Genomic DNA, 22,766 nt, shown 5'->3' on the forward strand with positions numbered 1-22,766 from the left:
GCTGCCTAAAGCTCACATATGAGCTGCACCGCTGGGTCCTAAAGCCGGCCACAGCCAGGCTGTGGCTTGTGTAAAATGTCAAAGGGCGTTTAAGGCCGCTGCTGACTAGAGTTAATGGTTATGTAACTGAAGTGTTTACGAAAAATAAGTCAATTCAAGACATTTACTGACCTCAAATCATTTGAGACAAACGCTTCACACTGCACACCTTAACTAAAGTTAATAATAATATATAAAATGTGTTTAATGAAGTAACTAGTGGTTTATTGATAATAAGCTATCTTAAAATTGAGCCAACCTAATGATGGTGACATTAGCATTGTTCAGAAAAACAATTTACACCTGTGATACCAGTTGAATCCTTGAAATGCTAGGCATCAGTGTATCCTGTCTTTTCACAATAAAAAACATGGCTGACCAATACAAAATAATTGCCCTGTTTTTTTCAGTACAGTGAAAACTTTGTTTCTGGAAGAAACATTCTGTTACAAAAAAAAAAAAGCAATTAAGGACAAACAAAGGGTGCAGTTTTCTTTAAACCTCTATGGCATGACTTTATTTTGGGGGGTAAAAAATATTTCACCCCATTTTTGGGGAGCTTGGGGGTCCCTGATGATATACCAATCATAAAATGTTATGACCATAGTCGCTTTAACTTTACTATCTTCTGATAATTACAGAAATGGACACAGGAACATATTATGAGCGTAACGAACATGATCAGGCAGTTGGGGTCGTTTGAGAGACATTTAGGAGGTCAGGGTCAGTCAGCGGAGTAACGTGTGTGTGCATATGTGTGTGTGTGTGTGTGTGTGTGTGTGTGTGTGTGTGTGTGTGTGTGTGTGTGTGTGTGTGTGTGTGTGTGTGTGTGTGTGTCACATCTGCAAAGATCCTGATGTTCTGGGTAAGCATTGTAGAAAGTATTGTGGGGTGTTCTCCACCAGCATAGGTGTGGAACCTCTGCCATTTCTTCATCTTCCTCTTCATCCACAGACTCAGCGTCATTCAACAGACAAGCGTTCCCCTATAAGAAAGCAGGAAGCACAAATTTGAATGTGTCATTTACCCTCTTCATCTACTGACATGCATGCAAACAAACACAGCTACTACACATTTACACACGCGCGCACACACACGCACACATACACACATATGCACACATATGCACACACACATGTTACTCTGCTGACTGACCCCTGACGTCCTAATTGTCTCTGTAATTATCAGTAGATAGTAAACTAAAAACAATGACTATTGTCATAATTATCATCTCCACACTATAGCAGGATATTGCCTGAACATAAGTGGTCTAGTTGCACAATGTTAGGCAACAAACAAAAAACACAATTTTAGTACATAAATAAAAACAAAATAAGTTGTTAGGCAATCAAACATACTTCTTTACATTCTAATGTGCATGCATACATTTTTTATATAATGATATTTCAATTTAAACATAGCCAGCATAGCCAGAGTGAACTTACCAATTTGTGGCATTGTGTCCTGTGCAGCTTTGCTTCCTATCATGTCTGGTGATAGTATGTACTGTATATACTGTTTTCAAGTTAAAAACAATTAAAAGGGAGGTGTGAGGTCCAAAACGGTAGTTTGTTGCCTGAGAGCAACAAGATGCCATAGAGGGCAAAAGCATTCCGTTCTGGAGCACTATGGTATCTGAATGGTTAGAGTACATTCTACACAGTCGCAACACTCGACGGTTAGATTCCAGCTGGGGATCTTTATTGCATGTCATACCTCCCTCTTTCTTCCCCCTCCATCTCTTGTCTGCCTCTTTGCTGTCACTGTACAATAAATCATCTTAAAAGCTTTCCCGCTACAGCATTTCTTGTGAGCTGTCGGCAGGAGACATTCAGAGACACAGCTCTTAGTTTTGTGAAAGTAGTGTAGCTGGCCTAAAATTAGTCTCTCTGTGTTTTTTTAAGAAGCTCCCAATGCATCATTCCAGATGATATTTTAGTTTATCAAGTTCTTCTGACGTCTTTCGTTGTTTTGGCAAGTCGTACCAAATTTCAAATGTATTTTTATATTCAGCAGTATTTTGCACACCAGTGAGTAGATGAGCCATCTGTTGCAAGACAGTGAGCAGAAAAAAAACAATAAAAGTAGTTAGTTAAACTAAGCAGAAGTGATTGACTTACTGACGCCTCACAGCCTTGCTGCTCGCCCACTCATTCTGCGCTGCATTCATGTATGAGGAACCAAAAAAAGCTTGATTGTCCACTGATTATAAAAAAACAATTCAGTTCTGATAAAATCACACAGATCAGATAACTTGCCTCTGTTTAGATGAGCAATCATATTATGTGCATTCTACTAATTGAGACAATCCAGCCTAGATGACTGAACTGATTTTAAATTTGTTCATGGTTGGTGTCTGTTTTATGACTGGTACATGTCAAGTAGGTGTAATCACCTCATATAAAAAAACAAAACAAGATTTGAAATGATAAGGATAGTGCAGAGGGATGGTTTGAAACCAAATATTTATTGAGGGCTGTAAACTTGTGAAATCCCCCAGTTCTACTTTCAGGCACGTTCTAGCCTTGTCACTGTGGAATTCATATTTGGAAGTCAGTGTATCCCGAGGGACTTGGACTAAAGTCAGATATGGACATCGCAGATCATAATCAAAGGAATCTCTTATTGTTGCCAAATGTTTCGAAACAAAAGATTGATGGCATTCAATAATACAATACTTTATACTACTCCGAGATTGTGCCTTGACTCACATCCAAACCTTTGAATACATTTGAATTTGATCAAATGTAGTTTGTTTTTTTGTTCCACTACATGAAAAACTGCAAGTGCTGTATGTACGAGGCTTGTACACTGACCTAGATAGAGATAGGAAATCACTTTTAGTAGAGAGCGGTACTCTCCGGTGAGGATGAATACATCCATAGATAATACTCCACCCTCCTACCTAATAAAAAGAGTATTATGTCAAACTAAGGACGGGTAATGTCTTCAGGCTTCATCCCCAGACTGTTCTTAAAATGCAATATGAAGAGACTTTGTCCCGTACCATTAGATTCAACTTGTAAACCATGGCTAATACTGGCCTCCTAAACAAATGTCTAACCTATTTTCAAAACTTTGATTTACATTTTTTTTCTCCAGTGAGCTGCACTGAAAGCTGTGTTTTCTGCGCTCCTGTCTTTTATTTGACTTTGGTACATCCACATAAACTAGTTACATTCTTGTCAAATCAAAGTCTGAATATCTCTCTGCCCCAATGATGCAGTTTTCTGTCTGGAGGTCCCTGTCACTGTCTTGCCGCTTCTCATGGCTGTCGGCTGCCTTATCAGTAATTGTTCACTCTCACATTTCCTGGTGACACCAGTGTTAACTGGAGCGAACAGTGCACAAGGCAAACACCACTCAATCTGTTGACCATAGCCACGTTTTTGAAGCTGGGTCACTCAGCCATCGGAGGGCAAATGCATTCAATTGGCTTCACAGAATTAGCCCATGTCAACAACGAGACACGGTGAGCCAGTGAACTCCTTTCCATCCTTTCCATGGTTACAGTGACCGGCTGCATGTATAAAACGCTCACTCCAAAAGTAAGTATTTTCTGTGGTGATATCGAATGTCAGTGCAGCTTTTTGGCTGTATTTGTGTTAAATGTGATAAATGTGTTTAGGAACTTGTCGTACAGCAGATCAATGTGTGTGTGTGTGTGTGTGTGTGTGTGTGTGTTTAAGACAAACCGCCAGTATTAACAGTAGTGTCTCCAGCCTGCCCACCACTAAGGAAAACATTGGCTTTCCCATCAGCATGCAGGTCAGATAATCAACCCTGCAGCCAAGGTTTGGTGGGCACTGGGCCATGATATTTGACTGCTTGGCTGGATGGACAAACTTAGGGAGAGTTGGCTGTTGTCATGCCGGATTGCACGGTGTTTCTAGCTGCCAGCTGCCACCTTCCCACTGAGGTCTTGAGCTGGTTTGAGCTGGTCTTGGCAGAAATGATCACCACTGCAAACTCAACCTTAGTTATAATTCGCAGGCAGTGTTTGATGGAAAAATGTGCCTTTAAAAAAATAAATAAAAATCCTCCAAGAGCTCAACTGAAGTTGCCGTGGAGATGCCAGGCTCTTGGTGGTGTACCACAGGGAGCTGTGCGTTATTGATTTTGTAATGTCCATGGGTCCAATAGCTCAGGGAACATTGAGCAATACCTGTCTTCCATTAGGAGGACTTAACCCCCCCCCCCCAGGTACTGGAGCTCGTCCACCCTTCATTGACCAATCAGCACCCATGCTTTTAGCAGCACTCCTGTGGACTGCACTGGGTAAACACAAGTGTCAGCCTCAATGTTTGTCAATGCCAGTTGCCTAACCATCTATCAGCAGCCAGTAAGCATCTGGGCAGCTGGGATCTATGTGCATTACAAATTACAAATACTACCATCAAGAGTCCTTCCTTGCTCTTCTCTGTCCCGCTGTGTGTGTGATCTCACGGCGAGAGCTCACAGAGTTTTACTCCCCCAAAACCTCAAGCATGGAGGTGGAACACCCCTCCCACCCTAATCATTCCCCGGGGCCCCCTCCTCCCCTCATGCCTCCCCTGCTCAGGGGACGTCACTCCACTGGCAACGGTGGGACTGGAGGCTGGAGTCTTGAGGCAAGGCGAGGGCACAGTGTATGAAGAAATACTGTGGACAGAGGGGCGGCGTGAAAGAACTGCACTGCTCAGTGTACATTCCATATGAATAAGTGTTGAGAGCAGCGCAACAGCATCGTTTTTGAGAGGCAGCAGTTCGCAGGAGCAGTGGATCTAATTTGACATTTATCTGTGCTGGAAGACACACACTGACACTTCTGACAGCCTTTTTTTCCAGTCTAAACCTCAACCACACATCCGCACAGTATCAGTCTGACAAGGTAGGTGCATGTCTCTAATGAAATACAGTGTTGGGTTTTAATAGTCATACTTGTGCAGAAGCTGGGAGTCGTTTGAGAACTGACAATATTTGCAGAGAAATTCAACATCAGTATGTTGAGATCACTGTGCAATGTAAAAACACATGACATGTATGGAATAGTAGTGCAGGTGATATCTTACCTACATTACTTCAATTTGTTTTGTAAGTTTTCCAAACTAGATTTTCACGTGCTTAAATCTGATAATGGTCTTTGCAATCTTCACTTTTTCATTCACTGTATCCTTGGAAATGCTGCTGTACGGCCCACATTGTAATGTTAATGAGCTGTCACATTCCAAACTCATTTTTCACCACACTTAAATGGAGATCAATGCATATTTGGACGGTCGTCAGTGTTAATTTACAGTCAAGATAATCAAAGTTTTGGTTCGAAGCAGAAGCTTACTCTTCAAAAGCAAACTTGTTTGGAGGGCATATTTCATTCTTCATTTATCTTATTGTATTCATGCACATATGTTCAGCAGGGTCCCCAGCCATCATGCTGATGAAAAGAGACATGTTTAAATAAAAGACAATGAAAAACAAAGGCAACTTTGCAGTTCGTCCTTTTTTTTTTTCTGTGTAATTAGTAACGACAGACATTGAATGTCTAGTGGTGCATTCATGGCCCCCTTATGAATGCAGCTCTTTGAGTACTTAGATCTGCACCATAATCCCAAACAATGGATTTTAATGGGACACTTACTGTACAAACTTCACATCTCTTGGCAGCGTTACTATCATGCACGTCATACTCTAAAGGCTAAACGTCCCTCTCAGCATTCCCCATCCCACCCTTGTTTCATCCTCACATGTTATGCAACTTACTCTTCAGCATTCCTGTCAAGAGAACAAGCTGTCAGAGCCACTCAAAACGCAAAAGCGGCTGAACTTCAAACTGCCCCCAGACCTGACCTTTGCTTTCACAACTCAAATATTGATGCTGAGATAAAGAATAGTGATTGGGTGAGATCAAATCAACTTCTCAATGTGTGTCACCGTCGAGGCCTTCGTGCTGCGTGCACACATACTCACACACATGCACATTTTGACTCACCCAATCAGACCATGCAACTCGTACCGCAGAGCACGAATTGCATTAAATACTCATTTAAGTTTGTGGCCTGGCTCGAAGTAAAATGTCTCTAGCTCAGACAGAGGCTACACAGGTATTTTCACTTTTAATCTCTTTCCCCCCATCAGCAGGTGCCAACATGCTGGAGCAGGTTCTGTCATTCAGCCGCTCCCTGGTGCGCAGGAAAGTGGTCGACATGAACAGCCTGGAGGACTCGAAGCTGTGCCGCTGCCTGGGAACCGTCGACCTCATCGCCCTGGGAGTTGGCAGCACCCTGGGCGCTGGCGTCTACGTCCTGGCCGGCGAGGTGGCCAAGGGAGACTCAGGCCCCAGCATAGTCATCTCCTTCTTAATTGCTGCCCTGGCCTCCGTCATGGCCGGCCTGTGTTACGCTGAGTTTGGCGCGCGCGTCCCCAAGACCGGCTCTGCTTACCTTTATAGCTATGTGACCGTCGGAGAGATCTGGGCCTTCATCACCGGTTGGAACCTCATTCTCTCCTACGTGATAGGTGAGTTAGTGACTGTCTTTTAATCACATGTTGTTCAAAGAAGATACTGATTCGTTTCTGTTTTTTTCACTTTCTCACAGGTACCTCCTCAGTCGCCAGGGCTTGGAGTGGCACATTTGATGAAATGATAGGAGGGCACATAGAGGTGTTCTGTAAGACCTACTTCAGCATGAACTCTCCCGGTCTGGCTCAGTACCCTGACTTCTTTGCCGTGTGCCTGATACTGCTGCTTTCTGGTAAGGCAGCAAATAAAGGCTGAAAATCATAAAATCCAAGTCCATATGTTGCATCAAGGGCTGGTAGAAAGAACAGATAACACATGCCATCTTTCATGAGCCACAGCTGGCATAATCCAATAAAGAGATGGCACGACACTAAGTGATAAGTGCCTAATAGGCAATGTGAGTCCACTGGGAGACCACATACGCCCCTTCGGTTTTAGAAACTCCCTGAATCTCCTGCTAGTCCTCAGCAGCACCCCGCTTCTCTTTCCCACAGTCACACACAATCACATCTGGGAACTGCCCAGTACAGCTACAGTCCCTTTACAACCTCAGGTCACTGACAAGCTCCACTGTAGCAGCCGAGGATGTATAATTTTCAGTAGCTGTTGACGACTTGCAGAGTACTCCAAATTAATTTCCTGTGGTCAGATTCATGATTGTCCTGGGATTTGAAGTGGACATGACCCTCAGGCTAAAACGGAAAACCTTATCATAAAGTATCCATTGGCCTGCCAGTGCAATGATTATGTTAAGTCAGTGGGACCCGCAATCAATCTACTAGTGTTTGGTTGTTTTTAAGAACCATAGATGTGTAGACCGGATGCAATATCTATTCATCAAAACCAGATGAAAACAGGATCAGCTCCATTTTTAACAAATTCTGTCATGAATGTATTTATTTTGCAGAGTTCCGCCAAATTTGCTTGCAGATATGCAACACTTAATATTAAAATAACTCAAACAAACTTTACCTGTAACATGTGTAGTTATTAGATCGCTGTGAAATGTGGTACTGACATCCACACATACCCCTCACGATAAATTGTAATAACTAGCCGTGATACTCCTCCTAGACTTTTTATGTAGTGCAATCACTTGGTCAAAAATGGCAAAATACTAATTTTTTATTTATATTATATTTATACATATAAAGCAAATGTTAGCATGCTAACACACCAAACTAAGATGTTGACCATGGTAAACGTTATACCTGCATAGCATTAGCGTGTTAGCATTGTCACGGTGGGTATATTAGCATGTTGATGTTAGCATTTAGCTCAAAGCATCACAGTGCCTAAGTACAACCTCACAGAGCTAAGTCTAATATGTCTAGTAAGTTCATATCAAGTGGCAGTGCTTTTTGCATCAGGTTGTTTTGGGATGAGTGACACAACTTGATGATAATGTTACAAATGAATAATTATGATGACACACATTGTAACTACTGGGCATTAACACATTAAAGTTGAATTGAAGCAGTGCCTGGTATTTCAAACTACAACATACATGACAGTACTGTTCTGAGCTCTGTTGGCCTTTTTGCTCATCTAAGGACTCCTGTCGTTTGGCGTGAAGGAGTCGGCCTGGGTCAACAAAGTCTTCACTTCAGTCAACGTGCTCGTACTCTTGTTCGTTATCATCTCCGGCTTCGTCAAAGGAGACACGGACAACTGGAAGATAACTGAAGAATCCCTTATAAATGTCACCATAGTTACACGGTAATTTATCCATTTAACCATCACAGTTATGAATTGTAAAAAGGCCATGAATGCAAAGCTGTTCTCTAAACAGCTTTGCATTCATGGCCTTTTCATGGTCAGTCTGGTTTGTTGTTTCATAACAGCAACTGGACATTTTTAGTCCAATTGTTGCTGTGAAGTGACAGTCAATATGTTTCAGGAACTTGTCGGTGACGGCCAATGTGAGCAGCGATTATGGAGTCGGAGGATTCATGCCCTTCGGCTTCAGTGGGACCTTGGCTGGAGCTGCCACCTGCTTTTATGCCTTTGTTGGATTCGACTGCATTGCCACCACAGGTGAGCCATCGATAGGTTATGATTAAGCGCGATCGCGTCAAAGCCAAATGCAAACACGTCGGTGTGTCTGTGTGTGACAGGCGAGGAGGTAAGGAACCCCCAGAGAGCCATTCCCATCGGCATCGTGGTGTCACTGACCGTGTGTTTCCTGGCATACTTTGGCGTGTCCGCCGCGCTCACGCTGATGATGCCCTACTACCTGCTGGACGAGAAGAGCCCTCTGCCCATGGCCTTTGAATACGTGGGCTGGAGTCCTGCCAAATACGTGGTCGCTGCAGGGTCACTGTGTGCCCTCTCCACCAGGTAAGCACTGGATCTGCTTTCGTAAAAATAAGTTGAGGACACACTATCAATATCCACGGTAGACAAAAGCATTCAGATTTTGATTTTTAATACGACTTTAAGTTCTGATTTATGTGCATGCTATACATGGGTGATAATGGTGAAGGAGAACTGGTCAAAAGCTCTGACCACACATCTCTGTCTATCTGTCTTATGATCGGATTGATTCCTGACGCTCAATGGGACATAGTGGGTGCAGTGCTTAATTCTCCCTGGTTTTAGACACCTGCATGTTTTTGTAATATATTATTTACAATTAGAATATCTTAAAAAAGGTGGGCAGGTTTGTCTAAACAATATAGTGGTGTGACTTAATTCTGTCTTTCTTCCCTGAGGGGTTTCTGTATCAGTTCTATGTCAGCACCTGTAATTGGTGTTCAGGCTGTTACTTTGGGGGGTCCGCCCCTTTGACAGTTGTTTTCCCGATTGCGAAAACCCTTTGACACATATTTTGATGCTGTCATATGTTTGAACTGCCTCAAGGTCACATGAAATCCCTTAAAGTTCAACTCCTAAACCAGCTCTCAAAACTCAAGTAAAATCTACTCTCACACATGACATCATAACATTTGACTGTAAAAAGACATTAGTGATATGTAATTTGTCCTTAAAAGCAGCCATGATTTATTGTATTAATTTAAGTTAATGAAAGTTAATGACTGATGAGAGACGTGCCAACAGGAAAGAAAGACACTTGTTTGCTTTAAAAAGGTACAGTTCACCCCAAAATCAAAAACCTCAAGCCAAGTGCCATGCAGTCCCATTATATTGGAGATAAGGCAGACAGCTCTCTTTGATTTTGCGGTGAACTGTCCCTTTAAGTATGCTATGACGCTTTGATCATGTGATTGTTGGTGTAAATGTGTGTGTTTCTCTGTGTTTGGGGCTTTTGACTAACGTGTTGGTCTTGCATGTCTCTGCTGTCTCATGCAGTCTGCTGGGCTCCATTTTCCCCATGCCTCGTGTAATCTATGCTATGGCACAGGACGGGGTGCTTTTCAAAGTCTTAGCCCGAATCAATCCAAAGACGAAGACCCCACTTATAGCCACTATGACATCCGGTGTAGTAGCAGGTGAGAGCCAGGGAGCGTCCAGTGAGATCACTCCTGCTAATCTTTCTCCACCAATCAAATGTGAAAGACAGACAAAGACGCAGATAATCATTTGGCTCTTTTTTTTTCTTTTTGGAAACCTACCCACACTTCAACACTCTCTTCTTTCAGTCCAGTTTTAGGAGGTTTTCCCTCCATACACACATGTTGTTCTTTCACATTTGTGCCGGTGTCATGTTTTCTTTCCCAGAATGCCCTCAACTTAACCATGACACCCTCTTCTCCCTAGCCTGTTGGGCTCCATGTTCCCTCTGCCGCGCATTCTCTTTGCCATGGCACGAGATGGTATTCTGTTCAAATTTATGTCCAAAGTGAGTAAGCGCCAGTCTCCCGTGGCTGCCACCATGGCGGCAGGTACCACTGCGGGTAAGCTCCCGGGATGAGGACTCGCCTGTGGTGGGGTTGTACCGTGGACTTGTTTGGGGATTTTATCAATGCACGTGGTGGTGGTGACTGCATGTTTAAACTTAGTGATGGTGTTTCCAAAAGCATGTGAGGAAACATTACACACTTCATTAAAGCTGTAAATTAATGTAAATGATTTTTGTTCACCCCTTCAGTCCATGACTCCAGGAAGTCACTGCTCCAGGCCAGGAAATAATCCGGCACATAACCCCCCAGTAAGACCACTATAGCCGTGTTTCCAATCAGCTGTTAAGGAAATTTTAAGCAAAATTTGAAATGGTGCAAAAAGAGAAATCCGCATTAAGTGCGTTTCTGTCAACTTTGCTACATCGTAGATTAGTTAGAAGCTGGTGGTATAAACTATGCAAGTATGTCATCAGCCAGTAAACAGAAACCAGAAACGAAACAAGGTGGCTTGGCCATCTAGCCCATCTACAAGAGAAAAATGGAGAAAGGTCTTCATTTAAGACAAGCATTTGGATGTCATGTGAATATACTAGAAGACAGCGGGCACAGCTGATCAGTCATACGAGTTAAATGTTCGCTGCGTCAGAATATATTCAACAAAGGTTGTTCCATAATCCAATTGAGGAAGTCTTATCAAATGTTGCCGTTTACATACAGCTTTTCTAATGCAATGACTCAACAAATATGTCAATGGAAACACGGCTTCTACATTATTTTCGTACAGATTAAACAACATGGGCGGTTAGCTTAGTTTAGCTTAGCACAGAGACTGCAAACAAAAGGAAGTGTACTCCAGGGTGTCAGTACATTGTGACATCATAGGTGGGTGTGGTTACAGTTGCAAAAGAGTACAATTCTGACCAATGAAATAAAGATGAAACATTCAACCTGAGACAACAACGAAAAACTTCTTTTCAGCCTGCTTTTAAATTAGCCATAAAGCCAAGTAAAATTACTTTTAATGATAGAATAAAGAAGAAATGCTAACAGTTGACCTTAGGGAATTGGTGTGCTCATACATTATTAAAAAGGTCTACTTCTAAAGCTTGCGGTAAGGTGCGGTGTGCGGTTGCATCATGCTCACTGTGCTCAGGTGTTGGGGCGATGACCAGGCAGATGTGAACCCTGGGAAGGAACTCAGCACACCGGCCATGTACAGAGCTGGTAGACCTGGGCGGGGGAGCTTTCTTTGTTATTTTTGCTTTAATATAATGCAGTGGGGGGCATCGGACATACCGCCGCTCTGTGTTTGTACTGTGCTGCTGAGATCAGCTCCATGCCAGAGTCTGGTGCTGAGATACAAGAGAAGAAGCACCACAGAGTATCTCACATCAAACGACACTCGGCGCGGAGATGGTTGCAGCTGCCAGCCCGGGGGAATCATTTCATTTAATTTCTTTTTTTTGTGAAAACATGTCTGCATGAAGTTTAATTTTCATCTGTTCATGTGTGCATCTGTTGGATGGGGCATCTGAAGAAAACAGCTTTTCAAATTATAATTGCAAGAATGTTGTGGGTATAAATGTTTTCATGTAATTTGTGATTTTTGTTTTACCTGCTATAGCCATCATGGCTTTCCTGTTTGACCTCAAAGCGCTGGTTGACATGATGTCCATTGGCACCCTGCTGGCCTACTCGCTGGTTGCCGTGTGTGTGCTGATTCTCAGGTGGGTACATTTGTAAATAACCAAGAAGTGTTATTTGTGCAACATTGTGAAACAGCCTCCCTTTTAGCTTTTCTAAAAACCCACAGGTACGATTACAAACGCCTCATGCTGTTGCATCACTCTGGTGATGTAAGAACTGTGAATGCTCCCATTGTGTGACTGTGTAGTGGCTGCTTGACTGAATGAAGGCGTTTACTCAGGCTCCTTGTACTTTTAAACTCTGGACACGTTGTACACCTCTGCTGTTGGCACCGAGGTGACTCATCACCACAGCAGCGTTAACACAGACACAGTGTCCATTCACTGGTTTAATTATACACTTTATTAGGTATTTCTTATCTTTATTCGAGCTGAGGCCTGCAAATAGGCCTCATTTTTAAAGGGTTAAACTGGATTTATAGGCCTCAAATGTAAAGTAAAACCTGTTTTGTAGCTGCATAAAGGAGGCTGTATGTAAACAGGTAGTGCTTCGAACACTTTTCCACAGTGAAATGCAGACTCGTGACCTTTAATCTCTGACTCCGCTGTCGTCCAGGTACCAGCCAGATGGAGCCCTAGAACGGCGGGCAGGCACCGGCGAGAGGGACTACCTATCCTCTGAGGCAGGGGAGTCTGACCTGACGGAGTCCGAGTCCCACCTGAACATGCTCAACGCCGGCAGCTCCACCCTGCAGGCTGTCCTGCACCCTCCCGCTTCACCCTCCGAGCATTCCTCCAGTGTGGTCAACGTGACCGTCTGTGTACTCGGTAAGCAGGCCGGGTTTTTTTGTTTTAATGATGTGACAAAAGACGTCAGAATTAAGTGTGTGTGTGTGTGTGTGTGTGTGTGTGTGTGTGTGTGTGTGTGTGTGTGTGTGTTTTCAAACTACAGTGCTGGTAGTGTGCGTGGTCAGCTACCTCACAACTTACCACATCTACTCCATCCTGGGCATGGAAATGTGGATCCTGGCGCTCCTGACCATGTGCCTCCTCATCTTCAGCGGCTGCGTCTTCATGGTCTGCAGGCAGCCTCAGACCAGCACGAAGGTCTCCTTCATGGTGTGTGGCAGCTCAATAAGTGCGCCGGTTTCATACCGAGTCTCACTTCATGGAATGAGGCCGATCCAATACATATACATTGATGGTAGATATTGTTTTGCTTGTTTCCGTCACAGGTTCCCCTTCTGCCTTTTCTGCCCATTCTGAGCATATTTGTCAATATTTACCTCATGGTTCAGCTGAGTGGAGATACCTGGATACGTTTCTCTGTGTGGATGGCTGTGGGTGAGTTGTGGACATAGGAGTAGTAGACATTTTTGGAAATATGCTTTTTGGTCAAGAGTTAGGTGACCAGCTCAATGCCACTCTCACGTGTACGTTAAAGATGAAGCTAGAGCTGCTACGGTTAGCTTAGCTTAGCATAAGGACCACTAGCCCGGCTCTGTCTAAAGGTACTCTGTCTCTGCCGGGAGCAGTGACTTCCTGGCGTCTTGTCATCACCATGAGGTTGCAAGCCAACCATTGAAAACTTCGAGAAGTCACTGCTCCTCGTTGAGAAATTGTTTGGCACATAATCCTTCACACTTTTTTCACAGTTAAACAAACAAGATATATCTTGCTTCAGAGGTGCTGGTAGACTTCGGATTTTTCATATAAACTAAGCTAAGCTAAGATGTAGCTTCGTATTTAGCAAACAGATATCTTGGTATCTCATGTCTTTTCCAACGTATTTTTCTTTTTCAGGTTTCGTGATCTACTTTGGCTACGGCATGTGGCACAGTGAGGAGCGCCAGCGCAAACTCCAGGGTCTCGTCAACGGCAGCAGCACCCGGGAACACAGCAAGACCGGCGGGGAGAAGCGGGCCGGTACGGATTCGGCGGGAAAAGACCAAGAGGGTTTCATCTGCCCAGAAAAGACCAGCCAGTGTTAAAGTGACGGACTCTGTGAGGCGACAGATGCATGAAAGCACACAGCAGCTCTGCCTTGATGCACCTGTTCACACGGGAAGTGTCAGAACTCTGTATCAGCGGCCACATGATGTGGGGAGCCGCTCTATCACTGCGATGGACTCGCATCCTGTTAGGTCACATTGCGCTTTACAGACAGCACGGAGACAGAATTAAAAAAGGACAGGTAACACACTGGAGGGTGACGTTCATTTCCTTTAACACTGAAGCAGTCTGTGCACGACTGCAGCAAAGCCTTTCTCTCTCTCTTTATTTTCCTTTTCTGTTATTCTTTACACTTTAAACAGGTTTGTACAAGTGGGTTTTTAAATGTAAAGTCTTGGGAATCTGTGTTTTCCATTTTATTTCTCCAGAGTATTATTAGATTTTGGATACATCAATTATGTACTACTATTAAAAGTAATGCTAGTTTGTGGTAGACTAATGGAAGTCCACTAAGTGCTGGTGGAGAATGTCAGGCTTCTGTAGGTGGCATGCATCAGATCATAGCAGTCTGTAGCTTTAGTTATTGAGGTATCTGTAGCTGTCGTGGTGGTAGCTTTACTCAGCACAGGTTTACTTTTGCATTTTTGCTAGTGTGTGTTTTATCTATGAACTATTACAATATGAATATGACGATCCTTATTTGACACAGAACTCTGCTCAAGAAGTATTAGTGGTAGCGTTTTCCACTGTCAGATATATGACATGCTGTATTGTCTGATATTTCATGCTTTTGATACGGTTACAGACCTTCATGAAATGATTCTCTTTGACACCTAACATGAAGCACAACAATTCATTACAAAGATCTGTCTTGCCGCATCATTTAGATGAACTGGGTCCTTTTTCCAGGTTTATTCTCTTGTGTTGGGTGTCTTCTTGCTTCAAGGACTGGAGTCTGTGTTGCTTTATAACCGGGGTGAAGAGACTTTTTGTGCTAAACTGCATGAAGATTCAGTGCTTTCATTCATTCCTCTGGGCTTTCAGGGGGAACCCTGTCAGGCTCAGTGAGCTCTAGTTAACAGTAGAAACTTTGGGATGTTGGTGATCAGGTTGATTGATATGCGGGGCTCGACAGTAACAGTTGCCAGGTTTGGTAACCATTTTGAGAAACTGGCAAGAAATTCTTGGCCTCAGTGGCAACCACTTTTTTAACAAAAATAGGGACACTAAGCAGCAAAATAAGTACATGTTTGATATTTGTTGCATCGGTGCATGTGTCAAAGCTACATGTGACAAAGCTGCACGTGCTTTGGGGCGTTTACTCGCCTTGCGCACATGCATCTGGTTTAGAGACAATGTGGAAGCAACTGTTGTTTGTTCTTGGGGTGGACTAACATGTCAACATCAGGAATGCACAAGAAGATTCAACTGACAAACAAAAAAGCAGATGAACCCGAACGAAAAACAAGTGTCTCTGCATCTGTGAGCTGGACGGAAGAGTTTTTTTGTTCGGTTTCCATTATAAAGCTTTTATTCTTTTATCACATTTTCATTATTAAGCTGACGTATAACTGCATAGTATCATAATTACTCAAAATATATGGTGACTAAAAATGACAACCATATTTTCAGTTTCGGCAACCAAAAGCTGATCAAAAAAAGCTGTCAATGCCTTTTAAAAGTTAGTGTTGAGCCCTGGTGTGTGCAGTGCAGTGGTTTAAATTAATGTGGAACAAATTCAGAAGCTTGTCTCAGCAGGAGTTTGTAAGTGTTCTACTATTCTGAACCTCTACATGAACAGTGTAGAGTCTTCCAGTGAGGTTACAGGGTAGAAGTAACCACAATACAGTATCACTTGTTACCAACTGCACAAGTACAATAAATGTATTTTCTAGTAATACAGTGTTTTGTGTTATCTTTTCTCTTTTATATTACTGCCTTAAGGTGGTTGTGTTTCAGTATGAAAAAAACAACACATTTTAATTAAATATGAGAGTTAGGCCATAAATCAAAGAACCGATTAATTTTTTTATGTCGATGACGCCCCCATGTGGCCATTTATTCATAACTTTTGGTTCAGTCCAAAGCATACGATCCTCACAGTGGTGGGACAAGTACTCAGATCTTTTACTCCAGTAAAATACTTCAATACAAAAAGTACAAGTTCTGCATTCAATATCCTATTTAAGTAAAATCACAGAAGTATTATCTGCAAAATATACTTTTTGAATCAAAAGTAGTACAAGTACTTGTGTAAAATGTCCCCTGTGACTGATATTTTGTTATACATGACATTGTTAGATGGTAACTGATGCAACAATGTGTAAGTAGCATTTTATTATAGTTATAGCTGGTCAAGATGGAGCTAGTTTTAACTACTCATACTGTTACACTGTTGGGTAGTTCAGTTCAGTTGTTCCTGTTGGGATCTGGCAGGAGAGTGTTTGGTCATCAGCACGTATGAAAACTAAATTATTGACATTACTAAATGTGCTGTCGGCACATACGCTTTGTAACAATTCACTCCAAACTACTCAAAGTTTCTTCTCAAGGTTCTTGTCTTACCAGCGTCAACAGAGGCTTGGCGTCCTCCTCATCAAAACCCTCCAGTTCAAACTCCCAAAGTCTCCAAAAAAAAAAACAACAACTTTATTTTCACTCTTACTCTCTACATTATCAGAGTAATATTAGTGTGACATGAGCATTGTTCAAGGTGTAGTGATGGACCGTTTGTCTCAGTAACTCACTGTTCTCTCAGAGATGTTTTGCTCCGCTCCACAATGAGGTTGATCATATCTTCAGTAGTCACCTGAGATGGGATCTGGTTTTTCTGCTGAAGACTTAGAAGCTCCCTCATCAGTGCAATCTAAACAAGTATAAAGGAGATAAGTCATCTTTAAGCATGGCAAGACATAGTTTATCATAATTTACCTTACATGTAATAGTGTGAGCTTGGATGGATCGTGGGTCTTACATGACACTGGTAACTGTTCATATTCCAGTTGATCTACAGAGCCCGTTCATAAATCGGCATATCAAACAACACCTTTGAAGGGAATAAGACATGGTACTTTTAGTTTAAGTCACTTCTTTAACACACATCTGAAAATGTTTAAAGTCTAACTGCTGTAAAGACAAAAAACTCTCACTTACCCTGATGGGTCTGTAGATACAACACAGAAAAAAACAAACATCAGAGACAAAGTAGATTTCACAAGTGTAAGTTCAAGGAGAGTCTGGATAATAGTCTATCACGGTCGAGCTTTCTGGCTTTTCTGAGCAGAGTGAGTTCTGGGTCAAGTAATATAAGTTCTGGAGTAGAATTATCAGGATTCTAGAATGGAACTGACTTGTGTTCCAAATGAGGCCATGTGGTGATGATGTAGTCATGAGGTGCCATTGATTACATACCCAATGAAATCTTTTTGTATATTTTGCTGTAAAGGATACATCTGATATCTACAGTAACATGATAAATCTTTCTCTTCTGCCCCATTGTTGTCCAAAAACTATCAAGTGAGCCACATTGTTGCACTGGGTTCCTTCATAACTCTGAACACAGGGACTGTAGTTTATTTCGAATCATTCCCCCAGTAAAGACTCACTTTCTTACCATGTGTCTTTAAATCCACAGAAGAATATAGTCCTCAACAAATGCCCCAGTTCCTCTTATTTAAGGAGCACTGCTAAACAACTACAATGCCCAGCTGTTTTGGGAAATTACTGAGCCTTTTTTAAAAGAAGAAAAATACTAGTGACATCTTTTCAAAGATTTAAAAAGCTGAGAGCCACACACAGCTTTGCTCCACCCGACCTGAGGTTATAAAAGAAAACATGAACTTAAATAAAAAGTGTTTCATTCTGTTTTCAAGGCCAATGAAAACACAATGAAACACATACAAAATATTTTACTTCTCAAACATGATATTCTGCTAACATGTTTGTTAATCATCACTGATTGCGGTGATATTGTAAATTGACTGTGTCAAACTAACTTTTGGTTCCAATCTGTAGTCATTTTTAAGCTCAAATAATAAGATACAGTCGATTAATGCTCTGTTGTACAAGAGTCAAACCTTGAGGACGGACAGTCTGGATCTTGCACTGGCATCTCTATACCTGATTCCCTCTACAAAATAACAAAGTAATAGATCCCAGTTTTACAACAATGTATATCCATTTTCAAATGACATGCAGTGCAAATCAATTAGCAAAATATTAATATGTCAATGGGATAGGACATGAGTAATGTGAAATTCAATAGGATGGGATCAAAGGCGTCTGTCTTGTCACTGGTTTTTCAGCAAGTGTCCGTCACGTCCAATAAGTTTGATCACAAAAGTTAAACAAATATCGCCACACAGTGTTGGCCATACACAGTCAAAAACTGTTTGCTTCTTTCTCCAATCAACCACACCTGCGATCACTTGCATCACAACTACATAGGCTGAGGCCAGTATCAAAACACCACCTGGTTCTTGAAAGGCATATTACTCATAAACTCAAATCAAATACATAAATCCTACACCCATACTATCTAGTATGCCAGAAACATATTAAGTATATCCCACTACACAGTATGTCAAATGCAGTATGTCAAAAATACCAGGATGTTCTGCTACATCCGGTAGGAATTTGGAGTATGCAAGCCAGCATGCTTCTCTAGATATCCAACCCTCTGCACAGTGGATATATGAGCAAGAGGGTCGTAGTTCAAGGTGCCATGTTATGAGGAAGTAGTGTGTCCCAATTGAATGCATACTGCATTGTTACGGCAGCATAAGTAAAAATATAAAGTATATGGAACGCAGTGCAACTGTTGAAACGTTGCTACAATTCTGGCCACATCCCATTTAGTTTTCCCATCACAGCAAGTGTGGTCCAGGGCAGAACACCATCTGTTACACCACTAATCAGGATGTTGGTGTGCAACATGTGAAACAATGAACGACACAGCCAGAGCAACACAGTCGTGGTTTTCTGATCCTGTCATCACCCGTTAAAAGGACTCTTTTAATGTGCATATGAGCACGTAAGTAATCTTCCCGAAGTGAGGAAGAGATGTGAGGCTATCCTTGAACACGATTTACACTCAGGTCCAGCAGAGGGCGCTAGAGTTCCTGCTTATGCTCTTGGGGTCTGAGGAGAGGGAGTAAACAGAAAAGGCTCTGAGCTTATTTTCCCCTTTCCTCTCATTCTGTGAGGATGGAGCTGGAAATCTAGACGGGGCAGCTGGAGCCTGCAGAGTTCCTACCGAGCCCCGCATCAAAATTCCCCAACTCTCTCCGTCCCAGCAGAGCACACCGTCCCGTCAGCACACAGCATGAAGCTCTGGGTTGTGCTTTGCCTGGCGCTGCTCTGGGTGGAGCTCCAAAACGGTGAGTAAAGTCTCCACATCTGTCTGGTAGATTTATGGTTGAAGCCAAAATGACTGTTGTTCTAATCATGAGAATTTGGAGTGTAACCTGTAGGTATAGGGAGGATTCAAAAATCTGAGGTTGTGTGGCTGGCTGGTGGGCACCAGTCTCTGTGATTGTGCGTAGAATGAGAGGTGGATTCACAAAGAGGTAGATCAGCTTCACATGAGGCAAACACTTGATCGACACATTTTGTCAATCATTTTGTCTCTCCTCAGGCGAACACTGCAACTAATTTCCTCTATTTGGATTGTATATAATGCATGTGAATTGTAAAAGTTTGCATAAGAGTTGTGTGAAGTTTTTGCAAAGTATTTCTGCAGACCAACTCAAACCAGCTGCATCTGAGGCATGCAGCAGGCGTTTCTAATTAACCAGCCCTCGCTGCTGACCTCTGCTTGGAGTTCTCATTAATTCTGCACGAAAGAATGAAACAACAAACCCTGAAAGTCTACATTACAGACCGATTTTTGTTTTGTTTTTGTCTTTAATGGTTCGTGTTCGGGGGTTCTGGACATTTTGTGCCAGTAATATGGATTTCACACTTCCTGCTCAACTGTTGTCACAGCTGGGGGAAACAGGAAGAGTAGCTTTCTGGCTGGGCAAACTGAACATCAGTCTGGACAGTCTGTAAAGAATTAGGCCATAGCACAGCTCGGCAACAGCTGATTTTGTGACTTATCTATCATCTTGGCTCTTGCCTCTAACTCACCCTCCTCCCTCTGTGCATCCAGGTGTCTGCCAGCAGGTCAAGCGGAGAAAAGATGTAGGAGAGAACCGCATCCGTCCTGGGGGGAAGCGGGTGAAGGCGCGACCTACCAAACCAAAAGATGTAGGAGGGAAAGGCCAGTCCCTGCTGACCCAGGTTTTAGATAAGGGACGCTTCCTGCGCCTAGGCCCGAGCACCACTCTGACCCCCGGGAGGAACATGGAGCTGCGCTGCAAAGGCAATTCTATCGGATGGTCGTACCCGGCCTACCTGGACACCTTCAACGACTCGCGCCTCAGGTGTCCGAAGCGCGCGTCAGCTGTTTGTTGTGCTATAAGCTGTTGCGAGTCTGAAAGTCTCATCTATATATATTTTTTTGTTTTTTTTTCCCGCCTCCAGCATCAACCCGAGCGACAAGTACAGCCAACTGATCCTGACGTCGCCCTCTGCTGCCGACACGGGGCCCTACAGCTGCTGGGTGATCGTGTGTGACGGCACCGAGTGTGAGAGGGACCACGATCGCACCTACGTCTCATACATCTATTTCACAGGTGAGGCAAAGCACTCGCAGCACACTGAGCTGCTTTACAGTTTCTAAAATGAGAAATAAGGGATATTTACAAAGAGCACATGATGCCACTTTAATAAATGGTTAATGTTTCATTATAACATGAATATGATATGTATTTATGCTTCGTTATCATTTATAAGATCAGTAGAAACAAGCCTCTGGTCCATCAAACACATAGATTGTGATTGGATGGCCTGTCTCCATTTAGGTGTATTTTTGTGTCATAGAGGACAATACCACATCCGAACCTTACACCTGTCCCTCTAAACAGACAAAGACAACCTCTTCGTCCCCTCTGCCATCCACTTCGAGATTGTGTACCTGCGCCCAGACAGGCCCGCCGTGGTGCCCTGCCGCGTGACCGACCCGCAGGCCAAAGTGTCCCTTCACAGAGAAGTCCCTCCGGAGGAGATCCCAGCCAATGGGACGCAGGTGACCTACGACCCCACCAAGGGGTTTGTCCTGCCGAGCCCCAGCCCGGAGCACCAGGGGGTCTTCTACTGCAAGGCTGTGACCAAGGGCACCCCTCAGATCTCCACCAAGTACCAGCTGCTCTATGTGGAGGGTAAGGAGTCACACTTATCACGGATAGTGTCGCTGCTCAGAGGGCAGGATCAGTGACCTTTTTCTTCCAGTGTTTAACTGCCAAACATAGAAACTTTAATTATGAATTTGATTAAAAGCAAGAACCACAGTGAGAGGCATTTTTTTACAAAGTCATGAATCAAGTGCTGTTTATTTTTGCTTCATCAGCCTCCAGGAAAGGGTTTTATTTCTCAGCTGTCAAACGCTTCCTCGCTCCTCTCTGCTGAGCTTGGTTCGTGAGGACGATTTCCAACTGAAATGGAAACAGTTTAGATTTTGCAAATGGGAGGAGGAAGAGAGGTGAATTTATGGAATGGAAATTGTTTGTGTGCGGTTTAGGTCAAATTTAGCTCCTGTGGCATATTTGACTGGCAGGTGGAGAGAGACGGTCTTTGGACTGGGGACGGAGGTTTAACTGGTTAAATATCCCTCAGCTTTCACCTGTAAGTGTTCTAAGTTTTAACATTGTTCACTGTTTCTTGTTGCCAGTTCCGAGCGGGCCACCGTTTGTGAGCCTCGAAGCCTCTCCGGAGTCAGTGGGAGGAGGCGACAACGTCAACGTAACCTGCACAGTGTTGGGGGAGCCGGAGGTGGACGTGAGCTTCACCTGGTCTTATCCTGGTCAGGTAAGACAACTGGGCTTAAAACCTACAGTCAGACCTGATTCAGGACAAAGAACAGTCAACAACCTGTGTTTATACATGTCAGCCCGCTTCAATTAAATCGTCCACACAGAAATGTTGATATTGTAAACAGGGTTAACAATAAGTGGGTCATAATAAAAACATTTTTAATTTGAGGGTAACTTTTAGGTTGTGTTTGGTGGATTTTGTGATTACCTAACCGTTTTGAATCATAGAGCAATCCTTTTCCTGCCCAGATTGTCACCAGAAAATCCCATAATGGCAGTAAATCATGTTTGTTTTATTGTGTAGGGCCGCCGCCCGGTTCACACCCAGACGTCCTGGAGGCTGGTGAACAGAGGAATGAGCCACACCACGAGGATCTCCCAGAGCGTCTTGACCGTAGAAGACATGGAGACCATCGACTTTGGAAACTACATCTGCAAAGTCAAGAATCGGAACGGGGAGACAATCGTGGCGACCAACATCATCTCCAAATAGCCTCGGCAGCGGAGCCCGTGTTACGGTTGAGTGTGTTGCTGAGATGTAAGTGGAACACACCAACCAGTGAGACCTGATGAAATCGACATGTATATACATAAAAATGGGTGTATTTTTAGATTGCCGATTGTGATAACACAATAAAGATTTGCTACATCTTTTGTTGAAGATTTCATTCTCAAAACTGGACTCTAACTGTATGTTTGCAGCTCACGTGACTGTAGGTTACTGCATATATGCATGAAGCCACCGGTCTAATACAGAAGCCCAAGTGTTTGGGATGTTTCACTCATTTTAGAGTGACCAAAAATAAGTTACGGAGGAGAGGATTCATTTGGCAGCAGCACAATGAGCCGACACATGAATGCAATCTGAATTCCAAAGAATAAGGAGTGCTGACTTTTTCCTCCACAGTCCAGC

General features: G+C 43.1%; 2 protein-coding genes across 3 annotated transcripts; both read left to right on the forward strand.

Annotated features, from left to right (window-relative positions):
* Positions 1–4,566: 4,566 nt before the first annotated feature.
* Positions 4,567–15,838, forward strand: slc7a2 (solute carrier family 7 member 2). Of its 2 annotated transcripts, none has more exons than XM_068714319.1 (12): positions 4,567–4,909; positions 6,154–6,534; positions 6,615–6,770; positions 8,092–8,257; positions 8,439–8,575; positions 8,656–8,878; positions 9,851–9,990; positions 11,966–12,068; positions 12,604–12,815; positions 12,940–13,106; positions 13,223–13,331; positions 13,791–15,838. In XM_068714319.1, exons 2-12 carry the CDS (start codon positions 6,165–6,167, stop codon positions 13,976–13,978), a joined length of 1,971 nt encoding a protein of 656 aa, XP_068570420.1. In that variant the 5' UTR covers positions 4,567–4,909; positions 6,154–6,164; the 3' UTR covers positions 13,979–15,838. The 2 variants fall into 2 exon arrangements, with proteins under 2 accessions (XP_068570420.1, XP_068570421.1); XM_068714320.1 differs by lacking the exon at positions 9,851–9,990 and adding an exon at positions 10,259–10,395.
* Positions 15,839–19,115: 3,277 nt separating this feature from the next.
* On the forward strand, positions 19,116–22,504 carry pdgfrl (platelet-derived growth factor receptor-like). The gene is made up of 6 exons (XM_068715366.1): positions 19,116–19,318; positions 20,092–20,365; positions 20,466–20,617; positions 20,909–21,202; positions 21,712–21,848; positions 22,158–22,504. Exons 1-6 carry the CDS (start codon positions 19,264–19,266, stop codon positions 22,344–22,346), a joined length of 1,101 nt encoding a protein of 366 aa, XP_068571467.1. The 5' UTR covers positions 19,116–19,263; the 3' UTR covers positions 22,347–22,504.
* The last annotated feature ends 262 nt before the right edge of the window (positions 22,505–22,766 follow it).

Source organism: Cebidichthys violaceus, unplaced genomic scaffold (genome assembly GCF_023349555.1).
Source record: "Cebidichthys violaceus isolate CVI_PGR_0920_01 unplaced genomic scaffold, fCebVio1.0.p SCAF_2, whole genome shotgun sequence".
NCBI classification, from domain to species: domain Eukaryota; kingdom Metazoa; phylum Chordata; class Actinopteri; order Perciformes; family Stichaeidae; genus Cebidichthys; species Cebidichthys violaceus.